Source organism: Ciconia boyciana, chromosome 2, assembly GCF_034638445.1.
Source record: "Ciconia boyciana chromosome 2, ASM3463844v1, whole genome shotgun sequence".
NCBI lineage: Eukaryota > Metazoa > Chordata > Aves > Ciconiiformes > Ciconiidae > Ciconia > Ciconia boyciana.
The window spans coordinates 52526948-52552572 of NC_132935.1; the positions used below are offsets into that span (position 1 = coordinate 52526948).

General features: G+C 50.0%; 1 protein-coding gene across 2 annotated transcripts; it reads right to left on the reverse strand.

Moving 5' to 3' along the window:
- Positions 1-2308: 2308 nt before the first annotated feature.
- GATA6 (GATA binding protein 6) lies at positions 2309-23815 on the reverse strand. 2 transcript variants are annotated; one of them, XM_072852643.1, is made up of 7 exons: positions 23659-23815; positions 21291-22227; positions 17614-17780; positions 14169-14294; positions 12647-12734; positions 12447-12553; positions 2309-3900 (listed from the first exon to the last, which is right to left on the reverse strand). In XM_072852643.1, the coding sequence occupies exons 2-7, from the start codon at positions 22207-22209 to the stop codon at positions 3733-3735; spliced, it is 1575 nt and encodes a 524-aa protein (XP_072708744.1). In that variant the 5' UTR covers positions 22210-22227; positions 23659-23815; the 3' UTR covers positions 2309-3732. The 2 variants fall into 2 exon arrangements, with proteins under 2 accessions (XP_072708744.1, XP_072708743.1); XM_072852642.1 differs by having other exon boundaries at positions 12447-12568.
- Positions 23816-25625: the final 1810 nt, after the last annotated feature.

A 25625-nucleotide genomic window follows, 5' to 3' on the forward strand; every position in this document is an offset into this window, starting at 1 on the left:
TGTCACTGAAGAGAAACAGGGATAAGTGAGGAAAACATCTGGCCAGGCCGTCCATCAGTATCAGTGCTATTGATGATGTATGAGCCAGAGCAAAGTCCAGCTCATGCACTCAGAGCCGTGCCGGCCTCAGCAGGACTAAAAGGCAAAATTTAAAATAAAAAATAAAAAAAAGAGAAACCTTTATTTTGTCAAGTAGTATTGGCAAGTATTGGCAAAGCAAAGCAAGCTTTATTTTGCTGCTCTCCAGCAACTGGTACCCTTGGAGAGCAGTTTTGATGAGTAGGAAGGTACTGTTCTTACAGTCTTTTTCTATGTAAAATCATAACACAGAGCCTGGCTTTGAGCTCCTCAGCATCTATAAAGCAAGGCAACATGGTACTGCGCCCCCCCTGCCTCTTGCAGAGGGATAAAAACCTGGTTTAGCTCTCCTTCTGGTCCAAGGAGGCAAAGTATTTCATTCTTGATGGGTTTGGTGATAAGAAATACTGGGAAACACCTTCCCTAGGAAAGATTGTGGGGGTTTTTTGGTTTTTGTTGGTTTTTTTCCTGATATTGCCTAAAAGAGCATTTTCAGCCTCAGATCCAAGAGGACTCTTTTCACATAGGGCATCTTTTTATGCCCCCTGCAAGACTTACTGTCTGCAGGAACCACCCTAAGCCAGACCCTGGGTTAAGGTGGTGCCGAGAAGGGAGCAGGGCCTCCCGGGAGCCCTCTTACATTGTGCTGCAGGGTTTCAAAGCAGCGTGGCCTTTCACAGGCTGTCAGCAAGAGCATCAGCAGCCAGCTGACTTTTTCTGCTGGGTCAGCAGCCCAAAACTGGGACATGCTGGTCTAAACCTCCTGTTTTATGATAACTGTGAGCAACACAGCTCTGACATACCCGGCAGTGAGTTTTGGGCTAAGCTTTTCAGAACTGGCACACCAAACTTCACCCCTGGCAAGAAAAAAGGAAAAAAAAGGATGCTGACCCCAGATAAGGCTGAACACTCTTCAACACCACTTAGCAACAGCTTTTTTATCCATTTAAGTGTCAACACTGGAAAATCACAGAAAAGGGCATTTTAGCCAACAAATGCTTCAAAAGGGAAGATATTCACCCACTTCTCCACACCTTTTGCTTTTTAAACCCAATGTTTCTCTGCATGGCTCACTTTGCACTTAGATAGGGATTTGTTTTTGTAAATCACGAGATCCAAGCCCACATGGCCCCAAGGCTAGCAGGGCTGGGGTACCTGGCCATGTCAATCCCCAGGCAGCAAGGACGTGAGGTGTCCCAGCACCAAGGCTGGTGTGAAGACCCCACTGGGAAGGGTGAGGGGTCCGTACTCCTGGCTGTCTGGAGCAGCCCAAACCCCAGGTGAGGCTTGGCCTGACCCCTTTTTGCTAGAAGCCATTCCCCTCTGAGGGCTGCGCTGCAGCATTCATCCCGTGGTCCTCACGACACGCCCAGGGTAAGGAGATGGCCTCGACTCTCTGGGTTGGAAAACCAAGGGGCAGATTCTCAGCTGGTGCAAATCAGCGTAGCTTCACTGGAGGCCAAGGAGCTATCCCAGTTCACCCCAAACAGAAGTCTGGCTCAGAGAGGTGAAGAGACGTGTTGCAGCCACTCCATGGATTGACAGCAGTGCTGGGCACAGAGGTTGGGCATCCCAGCTTCCCGGTCTGACAGTGCTGCTGGCATAGCTGGAAATCAGATGCAGCGGTGTCTTGTTCTGATCTGCCAAGCAATGCAGAGGACCGGTCCTCAGAGGCAGCGAAAGGTTTTCCACTCCCCTCAGTAGCTAAAATTCAGTGTCTTCTCTTTCCAGCAGCAGCGCCTTCAGTTTTTGCTGCCCTTCACCTTTGGCCACAGGAGGATGCCAGCAGGCATGCAATGGCTCTGCCACCCGGTTACATCTTTACCCAGACTTTACCCAGTTACATCTGCAGTGGGCGACAGGCAGATCTTTGCACACACAGGAGACCTGGGTGAGACCCTTTAGCTATGGTGTGAAGGCCAAGCAAAACCATGACAGTCCTCAGAAGGCATGGGATCAGTTCCCCAGACTTTCGTCAGAAAAACCTCCCACATGCCCATGAGGGGCTTGTGTTGGTAGGAGTGGGGCCCTGGTTTTACATATCATCAGAAGGCGTAGTGAGGGGAGCTGCAGAAAAGCCACACGCAATGCAGACTTAGCTAGACAGAGCAAGCACTTCAGCTGGAGACCTTCCTTGCAGCCATCAGACATGCATCCCATATCAGGTACATTTCCATAGCTTTTAATGCAGCTTAAGAATTGTGTTGGAGACAAAGGAGAAGGCACAGTGTACAGGAAAAAAAAAATCCCAAAATGATACCCTTTTATTTGTAAAGCTCTGATGAAACAACTTTCCAAATGACATCCCACATAAAAACCAATGGAAACCAACCTAACTATGTGTTAGTCACACTATACAGATTGCATCCTACATTTTCAAGATGCCTAAATATCTTATGGAGTATTTACATATGTATCAGTTAGGTAGTAAAGTTTCATTGTGATTTGTTTCTTTCCAGCACATACTTATTCAATGGCAAAAAAAACCCTGGGGATGCATTTGCATTTTTGTACAATACTTCCGAGCAAACAGCTAGGGCAATTTTCCTGAGAGAAGGCTTGTTCTTTGAAACTCTTGCTTTAACAACTGGAAATACAGAAAGTGGATGGGGTTTTGTTGCGCTAAAAAGCCTAAGGATGCCTAGTTAAGTTTTTCTTTTAAATTATTTACGTACCATTAAGTTAAAATGTTTACATTCATTCATTCGTATAAAAACCGTGGTTAAATCTTATGCAAATGATTTAACACTGATTGCTGCAACGCAAATTGCACTTCTTTTAAAAAATTATTGTATATATGGAAGAAAAATATCTGATTGCTACCCTGTTTACAAATTTCGACTGACTCTATACAGTTCAGCCAGAAAATACGAACTTTCATAAACATCAGTCACAGTGTACTTTAAAAGTTATATTGCAGTCTTGCAAAGTGAGTATATATTTTAACCCCCCAAAAAAACCCCAAAATCTCCTTAACAAGCTGGACCTTGTGAGAATTGTACCAAACGTTGTTATTTCTTCCAGGGGCATAGCTGGGCTCTGAAGAGCAGAACAAGGCATGCTGAAGATGGAGAATGCAGGAGGAGAGGACTGATGGGGCAAAGACATCAAATGTTCGGTGCGAGACGTCTGCGTCAACTCAAGCAGTACACACTTCTGATGCTCATTAAAAAGTATCTCGCTATCTCTAGTAATTAAAGCCTTTGGTACTCCCTCCCCGACACTGACAACTTCTGCCAAATTCTTGGTGGAGAAGGCGATGAGAGAGTGAAAACAACTATACAATCAGAAAGGCAGCGCTGCTGGGTAAGTCGAGGATGTATTTCTGGAATCTATCAATAGGTCTAGGTTTATCTGTTTTTGTTTTTTTTTTCTTTTTTTTTTTTTTTTGAGCATGTAAGGCTGCATTAGCTATCCCCCGGTGGGCATTTGCTTTCCCTTTATTTTTCTTGCATAGATGAGGAACTGGATGCTTCGGCAGAGCCTCTTTCGGAGGCTGAAAAACACCTCTGCCGCCAAGGCACAGAAACAATTTCAGAGGAACGGTCTTTGCCAGCACTCTCGCTGCCGCCGTGACTGCTCCGCAGAAGAAACCGTGCGCGGACATCTGGGGGCTGCTGTGCAGCGCCGGGATCTAGCTTCCCTCACACCGGGTCACGCCAGAGCCAGGGCACACCAGGGATCCTGTCTCACAGATGCCGTTACTTCAGCTGTGGAGGTCAGGCTGACTCCTGTGTACAACCCATCTTGACCTGAATACTTAAGGTTGCTGCTTTCGGGACTGGTGCTCTCTCCTGGGCCAGACATCACCGATGAGCTCGCCTGGAAGGGGAGAAGAGCAAAGAGAGATTTCATTGAGTGGGTGAGCTTTGCACACAACAGCATGAGGGTGGGAGCACAGTGGGCTCGGGGCACAGCAGCTATCCCAGGATTTCTGTGGAAAACCAGGGTTTGCCCTCAGCTTGCCTCTGTGCCTTGAAATCCTGAAACTGAAAAAATGTCTCAGGGTCAGCCCACTCACTCAGCCCCGCTGATGGGAGTGGTATCTGCATTTGGAGATCAGCATGTGGTTACTTCACAGCAAGGTGGAAAAGAAAGCACGTGATGTGCAGAAAAACCTGGAAATCGGGCATGATGAAAGAGGTAACGTGCATGTGTCCCGCTGCCCCCTACTGAAGGGACACAGATACCAACACCAAAAAGGTGACCCGGGAGTGGTGGCACCTATAGTTTTGCTTCCCTGGTGGGAGAAGCCATATACATCCCAATTCTCCAGCAGCGGGTGCGGAGCACCTCCTGGAAATCAGCCTTCTTTGGCTCCCTCGGACCTTGAAATGCCTAAAATCACTCCCCACCCTTCAAAACACTAGCCACAACCACTTCATCCCTGTAAGACTGGCCACTAAAGGAGATGCTCCTTTCATCTTAAGTGGAGAAACACTATGCCTTTGAACCAGGAGCCTTTTTGTTCTGCCGCCTACACACACAAGACAGTGCACAGGGGAGCCCCGGTAGGCACAAAGATGAACCTCTGAACTTCACTGGAACCAGTCCATTTATTTTAACAGAGAAATGGGGAGTTACAAAGACAAAGAAATGATCATTTTTTCCATGAGGCTGAGCAGATCCGCTAAAGAGGAAAAATTCGCAGTGCCAGACAGAGAAGGGGCAATGTTTTCACCTGATAAAGGAAATGTTTAAGAGCTGACTTCATGCAAAATTAACTCTTGGATATGTCAACTTTAAAACCTTAATTTACTTGTTAATGGATAGTCTTCGGACAAGATTCCTTAAAAAGAAAAAATGAAAAAAAGACTATCCTAACCTGTGACTGCAGAAGCTTCCTGCCTGCTGTTTAAGTGAAAAGTATACATATTTAATCATTTTACAAGAGTAGAGCTCTTGGCTCTCCTGGAGCCGTGCCAAGCTAGCAGCCCTGACATAGGAAAAGCAAGGCTTCGTGTATTCAAAGGTAATTTCCAAATGTGTTGTGCAGGGCTCTTGTTGCCGTGCTTAACCCAGGGAAAACCTCACCTTCTGAAAGAGATACTCATTGCCAGCAGTCACTTTTATCTGAAATAACCTGGACTCCAATATTTTCTTTAGCTTTTATTTAAATGGTTGATTGTCGCTATTTTTCCACTCAGCCATCAACTGGGATCCCACTGCATCAGTCGCTACCCAGAAATGCAGAGATGGAAGGAACAACTGCTTGCCCCCCAAAACCAGCCAAAATAGCTCTACTCCTAAGAAATATGTTTTATCACTCTCTCAAATACACAGTTGCCAATCAGTGACAACGAATCTCTGTATCCTCTTTCCCTGTGACTACGCACGGAGAATTCAATGAGGCAGGTTTCACACTAACCTTTGGGTCCGGTTTTGGTCTTGCATCAGCCTAGTTTTTCAAAAAGGCTTTTTTTTATTTCTAATACATCAAATAGACTCCTATTAGACATCCAAAGACTCCAAATAGACTCCAAAAGACATCATTTTTAACAGCTTGAGTCTCCCCACAGTGGAAGAAGGGTTTAAATGAGAGTTGAGCAGTGTTTGCTCAACCTGAGCTAAAAATACTAGGAGCTGCTTTGAAAGGTTCCCATTTGCCCATATTTGCCGCTGTTGTTCCGGTAGGCAAATATCTTATCACTACGTGTTTTTTCCGGGCTTGGAAAGTGTAATTCACCCTTTTCCTGATTCAGTCCTACAAAGGTGAGGCGCAGGGACCTGCAGTTTCCATGTGGAGTTATCAGCTACCCCTCCCTCGGGCACCCCAGAAGGGAGGACGTGGAGGCACGTCCTGTTTGAAGACTGCCCATCCCTGCCCAACCAAGGCCAGATCCTGGCTCCATTGAGCTGGGGCGGGCAGGACCTGGGCAGGACCGCCGGACCTGGAAACCCCACCCCGGTAATGTCATGACAAATCCAGGCAGCTCGGGCAGCTCCCAAAGTGAGACATGGAAAACAAACTTTAGCTCATGAAAAGGACGTGGCTGAATCACGGCTCCGTTCCCGAGCCTGCCTACCTCTGCTCTTACTTCTCCAGCTTTAAGGGATGAAAGATGACAGAAGCCACAGTTAGTTATTAGAGGACATTTGTCTGCTGGAATAAATAAGCTGAACAATGCTGCTGAAGTCAATGAGCTCTTCTAATTCACAACAGCTGGCTCTATCAATAAAAAGGTAACGGATTTATTTTTATTGCTGAAATCTGATAATAGGAGAGATAATCAACTGAAGCTCAGCTTCCTGAGGAAAAAATGAATGAAGCCCGTTGGGAAGAGCTTGCCTCCCAAACAAACAGAGGAAGGTTGCATTTGTATCTGCAAAGGTGGTTTAAGGATCCCTTCTTTTTACCCAAACGAGCAGGAGCTGGTCATGGGGCAGCCCCCAGGCAGGTTGTCTGGATCGGAGGTGGCCTCCCTGTACAGGACCTGCCCACCACGCTCACAGGGAGACCTCAGCCAGAGCCACAGAGGGACTTAGACACCTACATCCTACCTAAGCCTGCCAGCAGCACCCCAGAGCCAAATTCACCCGCACTAAAGCTGGCCCAGATCAAAACCAGGCTGCTCAGCCTGTGCTGGCCAGCACTTGGGGAACAGCACCAGCATCTCTGGCTGAAGGACTCCTTCTTTCTTCCACCCATTCCTTCCTGCACCATCTGCCCACCATGGAGAGCGGAGAGAGGCGAGGGACACACCCCCCGGCCTCCCCCCACACCTCCGCAGCTGAGAGGCAAAAGCTCCAGGCAAGAAGTCGTGCTAACAGCGGGAGGGGGTGGCGAGTGGCCTTGATCTAGACCTTTGTTCTATCAGATAGGCCTTTGCTCCATCCGCTTCACGGGTTCAAAATGCGCCACAAATTTTGGACATTACACTAGGTCTGTAGTAAGCTGAGTCTCAGCTGATACTCTCTTCCTCTTCTGTTAGCCTAGTTTAGTTTCACTTTACTTAAATGATAACTGTAGTCAGCTGAGACTCAGCTGAGACATACTTGCAAAAACTTCTTCTGCATATAACGTGTTGTGACAAACTGCGGTGGAGTCCTTAATTTTCCAGCCTCAGCCTCCCTGTAATAACTGCCATCGCCACCAAGAGCACTTTCTCCCAATACTGTCACTCCCTGATTTCAGAAGAGCAAGTCTCAGCACTGCAAAATCACAGGTTTTTGTTCTGAATTAGTGATCTTCTTACTACGTAAAGTTGTCATCTCTTGCTAGTCCAATTGATCCTTTGTTTATATTGCAGACGTGTAAGTTTACTTATCATCTAATCTCTATTTTGTATTATAGCAACATAAAACTGTGGTTAATACTTCATTAATTTCCTAAGGGAGGCAACTTCCAGTGTGGCTTGGGAAAGCTGATGACCCCGGTGCTGTCGAGGGCTGTACGAGTAATTGGCTTTATTGCTTTGGCAATAGAACAAAACCAAGCAAAATGTACATGTCCATATGCATATAGAAGTTTTGGGTAGAGCCAAAAATACTCTTTTTCCTTGGTTTTCCCTGCTGAAACAAAAAAGGTTGATTGCCTTGTTCTGTTTGATACAAAATGAAATGCTTTCTTTTGGATACGTGTACACGGAGCAAAGAAAACAAATGGCTGATTTTATGAAACTGATTGGGGAGAAGAAAGCAGCATCCTATTTTGTCCAGGAGTGAGGACTAGCATGGAAGAGGTAGGAGACCAAGAGAAGATTTAAACTGGAGAATCAGATCTCCCAGCATAATACCCTGACTATTTGGTATTTTAGGTTGCCATGTTCCTCATGCCTCCTGTTGATCTTATTCCACCTGGTTTAGATAAATATTTACTCATACCAGGACTGAGGCACCGTGTTCCCATTTTCCAGGTGAAAGTCCTAACAACCATGCTGGTGAGCCTTTCTCATGGAAACTCTGTCCCAACAGCTAGGAAATTATTCTATACCAACTGAAATCATATCATCAGGTAGCCTGAAGGATCCTCGGCCATTCAACCTTCCAACATCCAGGTGGTTAGAGGATTTTTTTTCAGAGGTTGAGTCTCTGGGTTCATCCAGACTCTGGGAGATACTGTACGGAGGCTAATTCCCTGTTGCCCGCATGAACATCCTACAAACCTGCTGCCTAAAAAGGAGCGAAGAATACCTCTAACCATCTCATGAGCCCACTTGTGAAAACAAAACAAAGCAAATGCAGGAGAAGCTATTCAGTGAATTCACCCAGGTTGTCAGGCATTTTGGGGACAGTTAAAACTGCATTTTCCTGCTAGCTCACCACCTGCCAAGGCCGTTTCAGTCAGCTCTCCCACTTTCCAGCCTACAACACTGAAAAGCCAGTCCTGAACCACACTTCTCAAGGTAAACCTCCAAGGGAAGTAAGCGCTAGTTTTACCTGCAAGACACCTGTCCTAAGTTATTCCATGGTGTGTGATTATGGTCCTTCTAAGAAAGCTCCAAACTGGAGGCAAAGGGCGCAGTAGAGTCTTCTGAAAGAAGAGCTCCCCTGGTGCTGCTGAGCCTTTACTGACATCAGCCCTGGCTCACGGACCCTCCATGTCCTGCCATAAAAAGCAGGTTTTACAGCAGTTTTCATACTGCCTTTTATCCTAATAAGGGAATAAAGCCCTTCTGGTAATCACACCAGTGGAGCCCCTGCATGGAAATGGATGGGTGTGGGCTACAGACCATGCCCTTCATTTTAGCAAATTATTCTGCGTAGCTTTTCTCTGTACAGTTTCAGCAGCATCAAAGGGAGAGCAGGTATAGATGCAGATGCAGGCTGTCCGAAACCTTCAAATCTTCTTTTTATGGGGATGTAAGGCAACTTCATATATCATGCAGCTGGACCTTTTCCATATTAGTAACACAGGACACCCAGTACTTATACTGCCTAGGAAAACAGAAATAGGCCTAAATCCTAGATCCAGATGTGAATTTGGCAAATAGCTCCTTCACAATGGGACAACAAAATATCTCCGATCCAAACACTTCTACATTTTGGGATGTTTGAAATCAACTTTGCCCCCACAGCAATTCATTAATCATAACTTTTAAAGGTTTAAACTTCAGCTAGAACATAAAATCAACATTTAAGGTTCTTGCTAATTTGTGTCAAAATTGGCATAATGTAAGATTCTCTTCATGAAATGGATAGTCTCAAAGACATTTCCAAGAGTAATTGCTGCCCTTCTCTTTTTCTGCCCTCCCCTCTTTATTTTACTTTAAAAGAGATAAAGAAAGGTAGGGCAAAAAGTGAGTATTACTGACACAAATGAATTCTGCTGAATTTCACTTCCATCAGATTTCTACATAACTGGGAACTCTTTTGGCAGCCTCCCATAAAAGGCATAATAAATTGCTTTTGTACCAGTAGAGGAATTCATTTTCTCTGTTTCATTTAGCAACAACATCACTGTGAATTTCAGACAACAGTTTCTAAAACGTCATCGGATTTCTCTGCCTAATGTCAATTTGGCATTTTTCCCCTCGTCACAGAATAAGGGCTGGAGACCTAAAACCAGAGCAAAACAAAAACAAGTTGCCATGCCGGTTGTGTAACGCGTGGGGAATGAACCAGGTTCGCTCTTCCAGCAGGTGCCCCTGTTTCGGCAATGTCACCAGCACCGCTGTCAGGAATCGACACCGTTTTCATTAATGCGATCAAAGATTAGAGAGCCTGGATTCATCCACCTGAGGGTTTTCTCCCTCCTGACACGGCCTAGAGAAGTTCATTCTCCTTGTGCAAAGCCATCGCCTGTCCTAAGAATAAATACAAACCTTTGGGCTATTGATGGGTCAACTCAAATGAAAAAAAAATCATGGAAAATAGAAGTCTAATAGAGTATCTTTGCTTCAGCATGTGATCAGATTACAGGTTGCCTTGCTCTACAACGCTGACATCCCTTCACTCCCAACAACTTCAATGGCCCTTATAAGCGCTCAGCCCCTCCCATGGGATTTAGACCCATAAGAAATTATTTCACATCCTTTGCAGATAGTGATCGTGTTCCCAAATGATGTCTGGGGCAACGGGAGCCGGTCTTAACAGCCACCGCTTTCTACTTTCATCCTCCAGTCTCCCCTGTCCTCATCCCATTGAATTGCTGATGCTCGGGCAAAGCCAGGAGCCCAAGGGAAGGATGTGGCCATACCCACGACATGTCCTGACTTGTCCCCTGCAAATCCCATCCTCGTTTACATACATTTGGGGCTGGCGTGCATGGACGGGAGATCACTAGCCCCTCATGTAAGGTGGGGGAGAGGCAAGGGGATGCCCATGTGTCTGGTCGCTGCTTCAGCACATTTCATAGCCTCCCTCCACCGCTTCCTTTTATTGCAATTTTTCACGAGAGGTAATTTGCAAGTGCTTTGCATATGCAGTGCACATCTGATGGAATCACGGTGGGGAAAAGGCTGTGCAGATGTTACCGTGCTGCCTGCTGGATACAAGGGAATAGATTTCCCCAGTCCTCATGCACGTGTCCTCTCCTAGCCTGACCTGCTAAAGAAAAATCAGGGAGAACTGAAGTCCTAGCACTGGGGGATGCTGTTGTGTAATTAAGAGCAGCCTCAGGGTCTCCGGGAGTTGCTCTGAGTTGCTAACAGCTCTCAACTAGCCTTTTGGCTCACAAATCATGCCCCCACCCCGCTCTCCTCTGGTACCCACACAACTCCACCTGGCAAAATTATATTACAAATGGTACTATTAAAATTATAACATAAAGATTATTAACAACAGGTTTGATACGCTGTCCTAGGAGAAGAGCTACAGAAAGGAAGGCAGGCTTTAGCCAGCCAAGAAAGCAATGGCATAGGGGAAATGGGATCTCGTCTATATGGCCTCTCCTTCCCCGAGCAGGACACGGCTGCGCTGCCTACAGCCTGAACTGCTGCCTCGGCCTCAGCTGGGCTTGTGCTCCTAATTCTGTCCATTACATAAATCCCACAACATTCCTCAGATCGGGAGTCCCACTTCAGGCAATCAAAGGAAAATGTAAGGAAAATTTGGCTGCATTTTTTCCTCTGCAAACATTAGGGGAGAGCCTAAAACAGTGCCTAGTAGTTCACTGGAAGGAGCCTGAAACCCTGTAAAGTGAACCCAGTTCACTTTTTGGTTAGTGTTTCTCTTTTTTTTGATGTGATCTGTTTATTTCATTGGACTGACAGGGTTTTCTCATGTCAAAGACAAGCCCTTTTAGTAATGTCCTTGTCTGGCAGCATCTGAACCCAAAACCCAGTGCCTCTGAAACTGGGTGGCCCTGTCAGTCCACGAACAATCGCATTTGCTAAAAATGGTTTTTTTCCTCCCCTTGTACAATGAAACTTTGTACGTCAGGAATTAAACTATTGAAAGGAATTTGGATGTGGGAACGCCGAGACATATTGAAAAATAGTTATTATAAACAATGTCTTCTTTTTATTAATAAAGGAGTAGAGAAAGCCACATTAGAAGAGCTTTTCAAAGAAATGATGTGGCAGATAAAAGGATACAGAAGGCCCAAGGAGTGAGTGCGGATGCGGATTTGTATAGCCAAGGGGTTAGAAATTAATCTACATTAAGCTTCGCAACTTTAGTGGTAGTATTTGTTATCACACATGCTAACTGAGTGAAGAAAGGAAGTTTGAGAGGGTTTGAGTACATGAAGTAAAATAAGGATCAAAACTAAAGCAGGGGATGATCAGCACTCCTCTGCTGCTCCTCTGGAGCTCGGTGCTGCCAGATGCTGAGCATCTGGCCCCTGAAGAGCCCTGTGCCAGGAGAGGGCTGATCCCCCATGCACTGCAATCAGCGGGGATCCCCAGCCTGGTTTCAGTTGGGTCTGGATCGGGGTTTAAGTGCACGTCTTAGTTTAAAACAAAAGCCTTCACGTTTCCCTCCATACAGCAGGATAATGTTTTGCTGGGGTTTACCACTCATTTGGGATAATGCATACAAATGCATAGATACATTAAACAGCTTTTGGAAAACGTGAGAGCATCAGTGCCTTGAATTATAAATTCAGATCATTTCAGAAAAAAAGGGGTACATGCACAATTGTTTCTTGAGAGGATCAATTGGGCATGATTTTTTGTCTTTGCTCCAAACGAAAACCTTTGAAATAGAAGAATCTGAACGTTTCAAAACAAAATGTCTGGGGTTAAGTCATTGTTAACTTAATCATAAAAATTACATAGATCTTAATTAAGAGGTTTGTAAAGTACTTCAGCTTGTCGTTGTGTTTACAGCTATATGTAATATCCTCCGAAAATCTTGTTCCAGTATCAGCTAACAAAACTGGAAAGTTTGTTTAGATTATTGTTCTGCTAGATAAGATAAAAGCTGTGATAACATTGCACAGGGATCAGCCTGCTTACAGACACGGACACCGGCTTATGGCTTACCCCGGAGGCTGCGGTCTGTGTGCTGGGAGAAGCGGTTTTGCTACAGTCATCTGAGTTAGTCGAAGATGTGGATGTTGGAGTCATAGGAACCGCAGTAGTACTGTTACCTGAAAGATCGGGAACTGGTATTAAAAACAAATATTTTCCAGCCAGGGGAAAAAAACTCCTGCAGCTCAACTGTCTTATCTTTTTATATTTACCAGAGCATGCCTTTGACTTATTTATGTTCTTAGGTTTTCGCTTCCTGGTCTGAATTCCTTCTTTTTTCATAGCAAGAGGTCGAGGAACCTGAAAAAATTAAATTTCAACACCGATCATAGAGTTGTATATGTACTCTAATACACCAAAAATCACAACGCACTACAAGATCAAACTGTGATGTTGAAAATGCCTGTTGAACTCATGGATAGCAAGTCAATTTTTCCTGTGTCATGACAGCAATTCCGAAAAACCTTTGCGTTTTATTTGGGCAAAGCAATTAACTGTTTCAGGGGGGAGTTTTATCTGAGTAAAGAAAGCAGGGAAACTTTTTTCTTGATGTGGCCTAAACAGTTTTACCAACACCTCGGTAAGTCCATAGATAAACAGAACGCTTTTAGGGAAAAACAGCATTGTTTGGCCATAGATTGTATGAAATTAAATTGGACAGGGTGTATCTGATCCCTGACTCCTTATTCCAGGAATTATCTCAGTGGCTGATTCTAGAAAGCAAGAATGCATATGAGGGGAAAAAATGTTCCTCTTCCTGTGGACCAGCTACCAGATCATCACCGCTAAGTGTCTTAGGACAGAAACTTTAGGCTATAATCAGTTTAGCATTTGTTCTTATAAGCAGTTCTGCTCATGATACAACTTTATAGTATTCAGATTTATATTTATAGGGAAAACGTGCTCAAAAATCAGCTTTGTGTTCTGTGTCATCACAATGATAGTCATTATACAGAAAACATTGGTTTAAGATATATTTTAACATAATGATAACACAAGTTTGGGGAAAGACAATTCAGGCATTTGCTTATTATCATTATAATGTTTAAACCTGTGATATAATTTACTTTTTCCTTGAGGACTAGACCAAGTCCCAATCACCCCTAATTCCCTCGCTCTTCAAACACTTCACTGTAACGTAATCCACAGGGGCATAACAGGCTCCAAGTCTCACCCAAAACATACTCCAGTACATTCAGGATAGAGCTATTTTCTTCCTCTACTATTGCCTAGCAAAGGCTGGAATGACATTTAACGCTTTGCTGGCATAGCTATGGCTTGAATTACATTTACGTTTTTGCTGGCATAACTATGTCTGTCCACGAAAAACTGTCTTATTAAACGTCTAGGGTTTTTTTTTCCCCACTGAAGAGCTGGTTTACATCCCGGTAGCAAAAAGACCTCTGCCACTCAGCCAGAGGTGGTTTCTTTGTACAAATCCATCGGGAGAGCTACAATGGCAAACACATAACTTGTCAAAAGCATAACTTGCTAAAACGGTATAACCATTTTCTAATGCCGGGCATTTTTTGGTCATTTTATCCATTTTTTTTTAACTCCACAGTCCAAACCGTGAGCCGAGACCATTAGCATCAACAGAAACATCACCCCAACTTAAGGAAGGCAGATGTCACCCCCCAACGCAGCCAGGCGCCCGCCGGTGGGAGAACTGGCCCTTTCCCACAGGAGCATCAGAGTCGGCAGGGAATCTCCCACAGCAAAGTGGCCGCTTACCCCGTGGAGCTTCATGTAGAGGCCGCAGGCGTTGCAGACGGGCTCGCCCTCCGCGTTCCTGCGCCACAGGGTGGTGGTCGTGGTGTGGCAGTTGGCACAGGACAAGCCCAGCCGCCGGGACGAGGGCTAGGGGCAAGCACAGGCAAACACAGGCATAAACAGGTGGGCAGGAGCAAATTATTTATGTCTTTATGGTTTAGAAAAAGGACTTTAATATGCAGCGGGGACGGTAGGAGGGGCTTTTTTTATAGCATCTATCAGCGACACCCCAGAATTAAACCAAGATTATCCTCATTTCAGAGGCTGGAAAGCTGATGTGAAGAGGTACTGCGAGTCTGCAACTCGGGGCAGTTGCGGCAGAGGCAAAATTCACATTTTGGGAGCTGCTGACGCAGGGACCTCTGTTCAGACCACTGGGCACTGGCTCTTCCTCCAGCAGGACAGCAAGGAAACATCTCCACTACAGCTCCATCCAGCTGAGGAGAAGGCACATCTCTCCTGTGCCACCTCTCCAGCCGGTTCAACGCCCTCTCCCCTGTGCAGTGGGCAAAGAGGCAGCTCTGAACCTGCCAGCGATACTCCCGACTCATCAGAAAAATCAGCCGCTTTAATCGCCTTCCCTCGGTGGCACCACGGCTGGGGAAAACAAACTTTACCAGGCACCAGGGGGTAATAGGTACAACAGCAGCACCTTTATAAAAAGATCTTTTTATCATCGCCCATTTTATCCTTGAACGAAAAACAACGTGCCTCGGGAGCGTGTTTTACAGAACAGAGCTTCCCCTCGGCCAGCAGAAAAGCTGGTGGGTGACAACAAGGTCCCCACTGCAAACAAGCCATTTATGACACTCTTCCGTGGAGTTTGGAGCCAAGATGAAGCAACCTTGTTTCAGAAATAACCGTATAACCCGGAGCTTTATGGCTGCAGGCTGTATATCATAAGTGAAGGCAGTCCTCATAAACATGTGAAATGAAGGTGAATGGGTTATAAAAGTCCCTGTAACAAGTGATCTCTTTTACGTTCATCACAAGCAAAGAATTCCAGCTACATCATAAATCTAGTCTTTTTCAAAGTCTCGCATTGTCAGAAAAAAAAATTAAAAAATCTGTGCCTAACTCCATGTCTGGCAGCTGAACAAGTTTACATGGAGAACTCAGTTTTAGAGGATTGCATTAATCTTATTCTGACTATAAAGCACCCATAACCGAAATTACTAACTTAAGGGTACAATGCCCTTCCTCTTGAATCATTTACTGCTGGGTTGTTAGATGTAACTCGGTCACCTTTGATACCGCAGAGCTGCCTGCCACTTGGGAAACTGATAAAAATGTTTTGAGAATGAAGAATATTCCAGAGTAATAACTGAGTTTCTCGGATTTTATCTGTTGAGTTTCCTTAGCAGTAAGCTGTCGTCTTACACTGCAGCTCAGAAAGAACTCCAGATTAAATACAAATTTTGTAACTTTGAATCAGTAATCCATTATTAATTGCGCGGCAAAAAAACCCCCAGCCAAGTGTAATATAGGCTGAAGTACACACATATACTTTTTAATCTTAAAAATCCAGGTGTCATGAAAACAGAATTTTTGACCTTGTTATTAAATACATATGCACACAGCGTCCAAATTGTGCTCCTCGATTCAATACGAGTTTTACATGGACCGAGTAAAAAAAAGCTGGTCCTAACACATTATGCTTCATTTTCTTTCTTTGCAAGTGAAATGCTGTCAGACGTTTCACTCTGTTAAATCTTTCTTTCTCTTGCAGTCTGGTATAAATCTTCATATATATTATTTCAATAGGTTTTGCTCACTCCCGTTTCTAAACAAACGGGGGGGGTTTTGGCATGTTTTGAAGCTAAAATTACTTTTCTGCTGCAGGAATTTTATCGGAAACTTTGGAGCAATCTAAACATGTTTAGCATTTTCAAAACATTTTCCCTTCTCACCTACATATTTCCAACTGTATGAACAGACAGTCATGGTTGATTTATAGTTATGGCCAGGGTACTCGGTAGGGATTGTTACGCAGAGCTATTTCAGAGTTATTTCGCCGAGGTGTCAGGCTGAAATCGGGCTGCAGTTTGACTCTGTTTTAGTCTCTTCACCCCCACCCCTCCTTCAAAAAAAACCGAAAAGAAGCACAGAAATGCCAGAGCCGGCTATCAGCTACTTGAAATCTGCTTTGGGCCAGGGTGCCACGGCCAGTCGAGCTCTGACACTTCAGACAAGCGGCAGATCTGGCCCGTCTGCTGCGTTTGTCCCCGGGAATGAGATAACACCTTGAGTCATGAAATTTAGTGGATGACCAACTAGTTTTTCTACGGGCACCCAGCAGTAATTAACCTCTGGCTTAAATTAACTCTTTGGCTTAAAGAAAGGCCTTTAAGCAGAGGTGGGGTCGGTTCGTGAGCGCTCACTGTCTGCTCTGATCATCGCGTGTTTGGGTTTTGTTTCCCCAGCCCCGTAAGGGCATTAAATTCAAACGCTTGTGAAATAAAGAACGGGATGTGTTCTACGCTAGGAAAACAGGCAGGGCGCGAAGCAGCTGGCATGATTGAAAGAGGCTTGAAAGGCTGATAGGTTTGATACACTGTCTCCATACACAAGGGTCCAAACATCAGCTTGGATTATACCAGCGTGATTTATTGTGGCTCGCTCAGTAACAGCCATTACTGAAAACCGTATTCTTTCTCTCTGCTGACCTCCGCCCAGATTTGCTAAACATAACGTGCGGTTCCCGCTTGTTAAATTTTCTCCTTGCCCGTTCAGTGCCAGCCTGAGTTATAAACAGGGGTTCTGGTTTGTACTATTTATTTCCCCCCCTAGTTTTAGGAGTATATTTTTAGAAAAATTGCCGCTCATTTCTTAGGAGTAAAACAAAACAAAGGCTATTATCATTGTTTAAACAATTGGTTTTCTTTGAATTATATACAAAACTTGCTTACATTCCCAAGGATCGAGCTCTCAGCAAACAAAGCAGGTCTGGAGAAATTCCTACCCCTCTGAACAAACACTTTCCAACCTTGATTTTTTTTTTTTTTTTTTCTGTTGGAAACGGCCAACATCAGCAGCACAAGTTTCTTCCAAGCCGCCGATGCCCCCTCACCAACAGGGTCCATCAACTCAAAAAGTCAGGCTAGCCCGTGCCCGGCGTGCGGCTGACCGGGGGCAGAGGGCGATTTCGTCAGCGTAGGGCCCGAAGGTGGGCCCAAAGCAGCGCCCGGCGGGCGGCCAGCCCTGTCGCCCACGCCGTGACCACTTTGGCCTGCCAACCTGGTCAGGAGCCCCACTTCGGTTCCGCAGCCAGGGGGATCACCGGGCTATCAGGCTCTGCTTGCGCTCCCCCAACCCTTGGCCCCGCTTTCCCCCTGGCTAGCGCTGACTGGGGGTCCTTCGGGGCGCAGCTCCTCTCGCCCCCCTCCTGCCCTCCATCCCCACTCACCACTCGCTTCTGGGGCTTGATGAGGGGCCGGCTGAGGCCGTTCATTTTGGTGTAGAGCCCGCAGGCGTTGCACAGGTAGTTGCCGGTGCCGTCCCTCCTCCACAGCGGGGTCTGGATGGAGCCGCAGTTGACACACTCCCGGCTCTCGGACAGGTCCTCCAGCAGCTCTGGGGGGCAGGAGCAGAGGGGAGAGGCGGTGGGGCATGGCCGCGGGTGGGCGCGGAGCCCGGCAGAGCCCACGGAGCATTGCCCCGGCCCCACCACGCCAGGAGACGGGCCCCGGGCGAGAGAGCAACCGGCGCTCTTCAGCTCCTCAGAAAAGCAATTCCCCGGCAGTGATTGCGGCCACGCAGTGATTCTTTTTTACAAAATCCTCTTTTTTTTTTTTTTTTTTTTTTTAAATTTCTTTAAATCTACCAGACTGGCTGCCGGCCCCAGCGCAACCTTGGCTTGAGAAAGCAGAGCGGAGCCGGTGCTCCCCCTGAGCGGCGACGCATGGAGCCCCCCGCTCACGCCGGGGTTTGGCTCCTGGTAAATCCAGCTGGAGCGGCGCGGGGTCCACTGGAGGGGTGAAACCCCCGTCGTGGTGCCCAGCGGGCGGAGAGGGGGGTGCGCCTGGCCCTTTAGGGGGACAGGGGGAGTTAGGTGCCTGCCAGAATAGCCCGCTTCCAAAGCCCACCCGGGGGGCTGCACAGCAGGGACGGGATAGAAGGAGCGGTGGTTTTGCCCAATATTGCCCCGGGTCGAGGCTGGGCAAGTTTTTCCCCCGCCTCTCACGCTGAATGCCTCGCAACTAGTAAAACTTCAAATTTAGAGATGGCGTTTGGGACTCTGGTGGGCCAGGTCAGCGACGGGGAGCGACCACTTCGCCTCGGCCATTTGGACAAATTCGAGCTGGTTGGTAGGAAACAGAGGAAATGGAAAAACATGCGGTATTCTGCCTCCTGCTCCCATAGCTACTGAACGCTGGGGAAAAAAAGGGTCTCAATGCACGGCAAAAAATAAAGAGAACCCACCTATAAAAGCAAACACCTTCACCCCTGCGAATCCTTCTATTCTTGTTCTGACTCACCTTTCCATATTTCGGGGGAAAAAAATAAATACGAATTTTACATACACCGTGCCACGTTGTGCAGAAATAATTTCAAAGGGGTGTTTGGATTTCTGCAGCAGCTTTCGAGTTGAGGTGGGGAAAGCCTGTTTCAGACTCGTAGCTTCATCACCGAATTTTTTGCTCCCTCCAACCCCTCCGCTACCTGCCTTAATTCATCATTGGGTTCTTCTTTTACATTTTGCTTACTAGCTTTGCTCTGTAAAGCGAAAGGGAGCTTGTAAACTTCAGGCAGCTCTGGAGACAGGGCTGCGACAACACAGCGGGCACGGAGCTGAGAAAGAACTGGCCTTTTGGCCCACACCCACCGAAATACATTTCTCTCCTCCCTTCGTTTGCAAATTATTAGGAGCTAAACAGGAACGGGCACACGGCAGAGTCCAGAAAGCACAGTTCAACTTACATTGTCAGCTCGTAGCTCTTAGAACATCGCTAAGATTTATTAATCTTTGCACTAAAAGCGCCATTGAAGACTGTAATCAGGAAAATGCTTAAGGCTTCAAGGACGCTGAAAGTGGAACAGTTATTCGGCTCAGCTATTTACTTTATAACATTACCTTCATGCCTGCAGAAAGAAATTCTGCCGTGACAATACTTCTCGGGCATTTAAAAATATTTTTTCCCCTTAGTGCGTGAGAAATATATTTCTCTCCAAGGAAAGCAAAGTAAAGGTTTAATTTTAGATATAGTTTTAGTAACTCTACGAGTAACGTTAAGACAGCTGTCTCAAACTGCCTAATATTTAGCTGCAAAAACATATTGCGGCTACGATTTTCCCGACGGCTGACGCGATTCTTTGAGACGGGAGCACGCTGGCTTCGGCTTTGCTGCCGCATTTTGTCTTGCAGGAGCAGAAAACACGCGTGGCCCCGGAGCTCCGGGCTGCTTCGCCCGACGTTACAACGCGATGCGGCTCCCCCGGCGCCCATCCTCGTTGGACACCGAAAGTCTCACCCCTATCGCTCCGGTTCCCAGCACCGGGGGCCGGAGGCACCGTCCAGGGAAAGGCGAGGACGGCGCCCCAGCGCCGCGGCTGCCCCCGGCCCGCGCTGCCCCCGCTGCCCGCGCTGCCCGCGCCGCCCGCGCTGCCCGCGCCTTTCCAGCCGGGCCGGGGCTCAGCGGCCCCGCGGGGAGCGGCTCCAGAGACCCACGGGCGGGCGAGACCCCCGGGAGCAGGGGAAGCTGCCGTGCCGTTTCTCGGCTGGCTTGGCATTCCTGCCCCAGCGCCCTGCTCCTTCCCTCCTCTGCCCCTTCTCCCCCAGCCCTCTCCTCTCCCTTCCGTGAGATCCTCCAACCCCGCCTCTCTGCCGAAAAAAAGCAGGAATGTTTTCCTCCATCACCTAGTTTTACACTGTAACTTTTGGAAACGGAGTTAAAAACCTCAGCTTTCGTGTCGCCCTGAGACACGGCTTCTCGCCCTGAGACGCAGCTTCTCGGCTTTGCTCTGCCCTTCGCCTACCGCCACTACAACTGAGTCTTCTTCCCCCTGTCATGTTAGTAAACACCAAGCGGGAGGCTTAAAATGCCTAAATCTACCGGGTATCACCGAGAGACAGGAGGAGCACCGCGTACACCCCTACAGAAAGATGAAAAGCCATCGAGTAATTTTCTGCAACACTGCACTGAAAGAGAAAATCACGGTGTATATAAAATATACCTACCTGGTGGGTAGTTTATGATTAAAGCAGATGCTGATCAAATGTGTGTGTGTGTGCGTGTGTATGCATACACATAGATACATAACTATATATAAATATCCACAAATACATAAAAAGATACATGCACATACACACATACCCACACACCTCTCTATGCCTCTGTATTTATACATACATATATTCTAAAGCTGAAGAGCCTGCAATAATCGTTAATCTTTCTACATCTGACTAAATGATCGCAGCTCAGCCTCCACTTCTACGATTGATTTAATGACACCGAGAATTTCCTAAACAAAAAACAAAAAAGGACGGGACACCTCGGAAGCGAAAGTAAAATCCCATCAGGAGGTGCCGTATTTTAAGAGCGGTTTATAAACGGGGTTGCTCGTTCCTACCAGAGGTTTTGCCTTGCTGCTTTTCTCTTTTAACGAAGCAGCGCAGTGGTTTGTGGTTGAAATAATCCGAAACGGGTTAAGCGGGCCCCTGCGATTTTCCTCTACGCTACAAGGAAGGTTAATCCGCAGTGAATTTGTCACCGTTTCGCGGCCAGATTACCGCGTTTAGGCAAAGCAGGAATCTACGGGCTTGGGAAAGTGAAAAGCGGGGCTCACACCGGGCGATTCGTTTTGGAACGGTGGGTTTGCAACCCCGCCTGCCACACTTTTTTTGGCGTGTCCCCCCAGCCAAGGCAAACGACGAGAGCCACTTCCCGCCCGGCGCCGCCGTCCTGCCACCGGCAGCCGAGCCGCGACCCGCCGCGCCGCCCGGCCGGCCAGCCCCGCGCCGGGGCAGCCCCGCCGCCGCCTCCCCGCGCCCCCCGGCACCCCCGCGGGCCCAGCGGGCAGCCCCGGCATGCGGCGGCCGCCCTCCCCGCCCTCCCTGCCCGCGGCCCCGGCGGCGGGTCCTACCTGCGCTGGGTGCCCGGACGGGGATGGGGGCGGCCCGGCCCTGGAGGCAGTGCAGCATGGAGTTCTCGAAGGGCGCCGTGGGCCAGGCGGGGGTGAGCTGCGGCCCCACGTAGGACGTGTAGGGCCCCGGGTAGGAGCCGTTGAGCGGCCGGGCCAGGGGGCTGTACTGGTCCCTGGCGCCCAGGCTGTTGCTGTAGGCGCCGGGCTCCCGGGAGGCCCCGTTGGCCACGGGCGGGCTGGGGGAGTAGGGGAAGCGGCCCGAGGGGTGGGAGCCGCCGCCGGTGCTGTACGAGGGGCTCTCCGCGGCCGGCTGGGACCAGACGGCGTGGCCGCCGCCCGGGTGGCTGGGCTGGGCCGCCCCGCTGCCCTGCAGGTACGGCAGCGTGGGCAGCATGGAGCCCACGCGGGTCGTGGGCACGTAGACAGGCGAGCTAGGCGTGGAGTGCATGAAGCCGCCCGGAGATCCGTCGTAAGGCGTGGGGCCCTGGGCGGCCGAGATGGCCAGGGTCTGGTACATCTCCTCGGGCTGCTCGGCGCCGAGGGCGCTCAGCTTGGAGCCGCGGCTGGACCAGATCAGCTTGTTGGTTTGGTCTAAATCCGCGAAGAGCAGGATGTCCTCCCAGCTGGGCAGGCCGGAGGGGTGGGGGGCCCCGAAGTGCACGTAGGGGGCGAGCAGCGACCTGCCCTCGGCGGCGGGGGGCGGCGGGGCCGGCCGGTGGCCGCCGTCGGGCTCCGGCAGAGGAGTCTTGGAGGGCCCGCGCTCGCCCTGGGAGCCGCCGGAGGAGGAGGAGGAGGAGGAGGAGGAGGAGGGCGAAGGAGGAGACGGGCCCGGCTGCCTGGTCGCGAAGGGGCAGGAGGAGCCGCCGGCGTCCGCAGCGCACCGCTTCACCGCGCACCAGCCGCCTTCAGCCACGGCCATCCAGGTCCCTTCTAGCCGCTGGGTGTGGATGGGGAAGGGGGAGGAGGGGAGGAGGAGGAGGAGTGGAGGGGGGGTCCGCAGGGCAGGGCGGGGAAGGAGGACACAAAAGAGCAGGGGAGGGGGGGAGAGAAATAATAATAACAAGGTTAGCAAACAGGACAGCCCGTCTCCCTCCCTTAATGAGATTCGTCAGGGCTTATCTGGACCCTCCGAGCGCTTCATCAGTCATGTCGCCTCGGCGCTGCTGTCCCTCGCCCCGGCGGAACGGGATCAGGCAGCCCAGGTCAACGCGGGCCGGGAGCCGCCGGCCGCCGAGCGCGGTCCCGCGGAGGCAGGGCTGCGGGCTCCGGCCCCGCTCCCCCCGCCGCCGCCGGGCTACCCCCCTCTGCCCCCGCATCTTGGGCTGCGGATTGGAACATGAAGCACGGGGGAAAGGAAGGTGGGCGGGAGGGCGTGGGCAGGGGGAAAGAGGGGCATTTTTCCTGGTCTGTGCCAAAGCCCCTTCCGTGGCTGCTGCTGTTGTTGTTATTATTATGATTATTTCAATGAATGAGTCATTTGACTCGGTTCCACCGAGAAAACAATTAGTAAGGCGATCCCTTTAAGGTTACTTCTCCGGAGTGCGATGTTAGCTTTTCCGTGCATCGCCTCGCTTGTTTGCTTATTTCCAGCCCAAGGTCACGGAAAGGAGGAGGAGGAGGAGGAGGAGGAGGAGGAGGAGGAGGAGGGAAAGGCACCCGGGAGATGCGCACGGGCCAGGCCCCGACGTGTGCGCGGCGGCGCCGGGACCGGGGCCGGGGCCGGGAACGGAGCCGGGGCCGGGGCCGGGCGTGCTGTGCCTGCCGCAGGGGCCGGTGCCAGCCGGCAGCCCCGGCTGGGGGCCTGCCCCGAGCCCCAGCACCCCTTTGGGGAACGGCACCCATCCCGCAGCCAGCCGCGGCGCCGGGGCCCCCGCCGAGACCGGTCGCATCCCGGAGCCGCCAGCATGAGAGAGGACAGACAGACAGACAGACAGAGAGCTCCCGCTGCCCAGCCTCTGGGAGAAGGGGCAGAAAGCGAAAGGGGACGCAGGGACGTGACAGCAAGAGGAGCGGGCGGCGAGGCTCTCCGCTCTCAGCCCACCTCGGGGCTCTCCAGATAACCGTAGGCACATGAATACAGGACACACGCACACACGGCCCCCTCGCAGATAGGCACCACATACGTCTCTCCCTCCTGCGAGATAACTGGGAGATAAGGCTCCGGCAGATAAGGGCTCCAGGGACAGGCATCGGATGTTTGCCCACAAAGCCTCCCTCGGGCTCCCCCGGCCAGGCGCAGCCGCCGCCGGCCGCTTGCCTCCCGGAGCGGCCGAGGGCGGAGAGGCAGGAGCAGAAGAGCGGGGAAGAAAACGGGAAATCGCGGCGGGGGAGGGGGGGGGCTATGGAAACGAGAAGCGAGGGGCCAAACCTGCTGCCGGTGCCCCGCATGGGGCCGGGGCGCGGGGCCGCGGCGGGCGGTAAATCCAGTGCGGCGGGGGCGAGCGGCGGCGGCGAGTCCGGCGGCTGCTGCCGGCGGCTCATGTATAAAAAGGAGAGAGGAGGCGCCTCTCGCAGCCCTGCCGGAAAACTGCAGGCCGCCGGCCCTGATTGGGCTCGGAGAGCCCTAAACAAACACGGAGCTCCGCAGGGGTGCCAGTCCCGGCGGCCGCCGGCCCGCAGCGCGGCAGCGCCGGGGGCGGGCGCGGGCGCGGGCGCAGTCGGGGGGGGGGGGGAAGGGGAAGCGAGGGGGGCACCTCGGCGTGCCCGCAGCGGGGTGGCGCCGGACCCCCGCTCGGGGAGCGGGGAAGAGCGGAGGGGGACTCTCCCTCCCAGATGCCTGTGTCGGTTTTCTTCCCTTTCTTTTTTTTTAAGCCCAGAAATAATACATACTTCCCACCACTACCAGCCCCACGATAATATCTTCTTTAGGGTGAATATTCACCTTTTATAAGGTTTTTTACCCGCGCCTCCTGGCCTCGCGGCCCGGGAGGATGTGTGCCTGGCTCTCGCCCTAAGCAACCAGGTGAACTCCTCCCCCTCCCAAATCTCCTTCTTTTTGCTCGTTAAAATCAGAACTATCCGAGGGGAAAAAAATGTGGCTCCTCCTTGAGTTGCCCCAACCGTCAGGTGAAGCCAAAGCAAGCTGTGGGATGCGTCCACCCCAGCAGCAGGCGGTAGGCATTTTTCCTCTGTTTCTTTCTTATTCTTCTCCTCTTTTTAGCCCCCCCCCCCCCCCCCCGTCCTCTTATCTCAGCTGTGTACAAACTGATATGGTACTTAGCAGGAAAGTGACTGGAAATTAAAATAACTTCGTTCACCAGAGGTTATCAGCTGGATATCTGTCATCATCAGTTTGTACAGAAAGAGTCATCTGCGGCAAAGGGCCGGACTAGAGCAGAGCCCGGCTCTCGGCAGCCGGCAGGCAGGAGCCCTCCCGACAGAAACCGAGCCCAAAGCTGCTGATGCGCCGTGCTGTCGCCTCCGGGGTAGGCACGGCTTTTCTTTCCGTCTTTCCAAGGCAAGGTGATCGGGAGGCGAAGAACTGGTAATACTGCGGGTAGGGGGAAGCTCTGGCTGTAGCCATCCGCTCTGCCGGCGTGGGTGAACCGATCGCGACCTCGAAGGTTTATTGTGCTCGTTCATTCTTGTGGCATAGCGCGGCAGGGGTTGGGTCGGAAAGTAACCACGCTCCCGAGAAACCGTTCCTCTATTAAGTTGTATGATTAAAGGCGATACTTCTTTCTTCTCAGTTCTCTCTAAATAATGTTATTCTTTTGGTCACCCTGCCAGGTCGAAGCGATTGGTTTTTTTACTTTTCCTTTTAGACGAATTTTAGTGGGGGTAATATTAAATAGAAAATGCGCTTTTGCAAGCGAGGGCAGCGATTCGTTGTCTCTAACCGCCCGGCGTGCCTTCCGACCCCAACTTGCAACGTAAAACATTTTCCCGTGTTTTTTACCTGCAAAAGCGCGACAAGAGCAGAGGAAGCCACGGGTGTCGATGCCCACGCCGCTTCTTCCCAGCTTGGGTGCTGCCACTGCAAACTTCTGCGCTGAAAAGCGCCGAGCTGTCTGCTTTTAAAGCCCGCATTTCGTTTAAGTCTTTTGGATGCCCCTTATCGAGTTAAACCCGAGGGTATTTCAAACACGTCTAAGGGGAGATCTGGGTGGATAGAATGCGAGAAATGCCGCGATTTGGTGGTTTGGTTTTGGGTTTTTTTCCAAGGGACAGGCATTTCGAGGCAGGCTTTGCTCGCTGGGAGGGGGTGTCGACGCCCATGTGCCCCCAGGGTGGGCGGCAGAGCCCCAGCCCAGGCCGGGGGGTGCCTGCCCAAGAGGTGAGGATGGCTGGGAGGAAGAACGGCCGCCCTGGCCTGACAGGCGCCTCTTTCCCTGG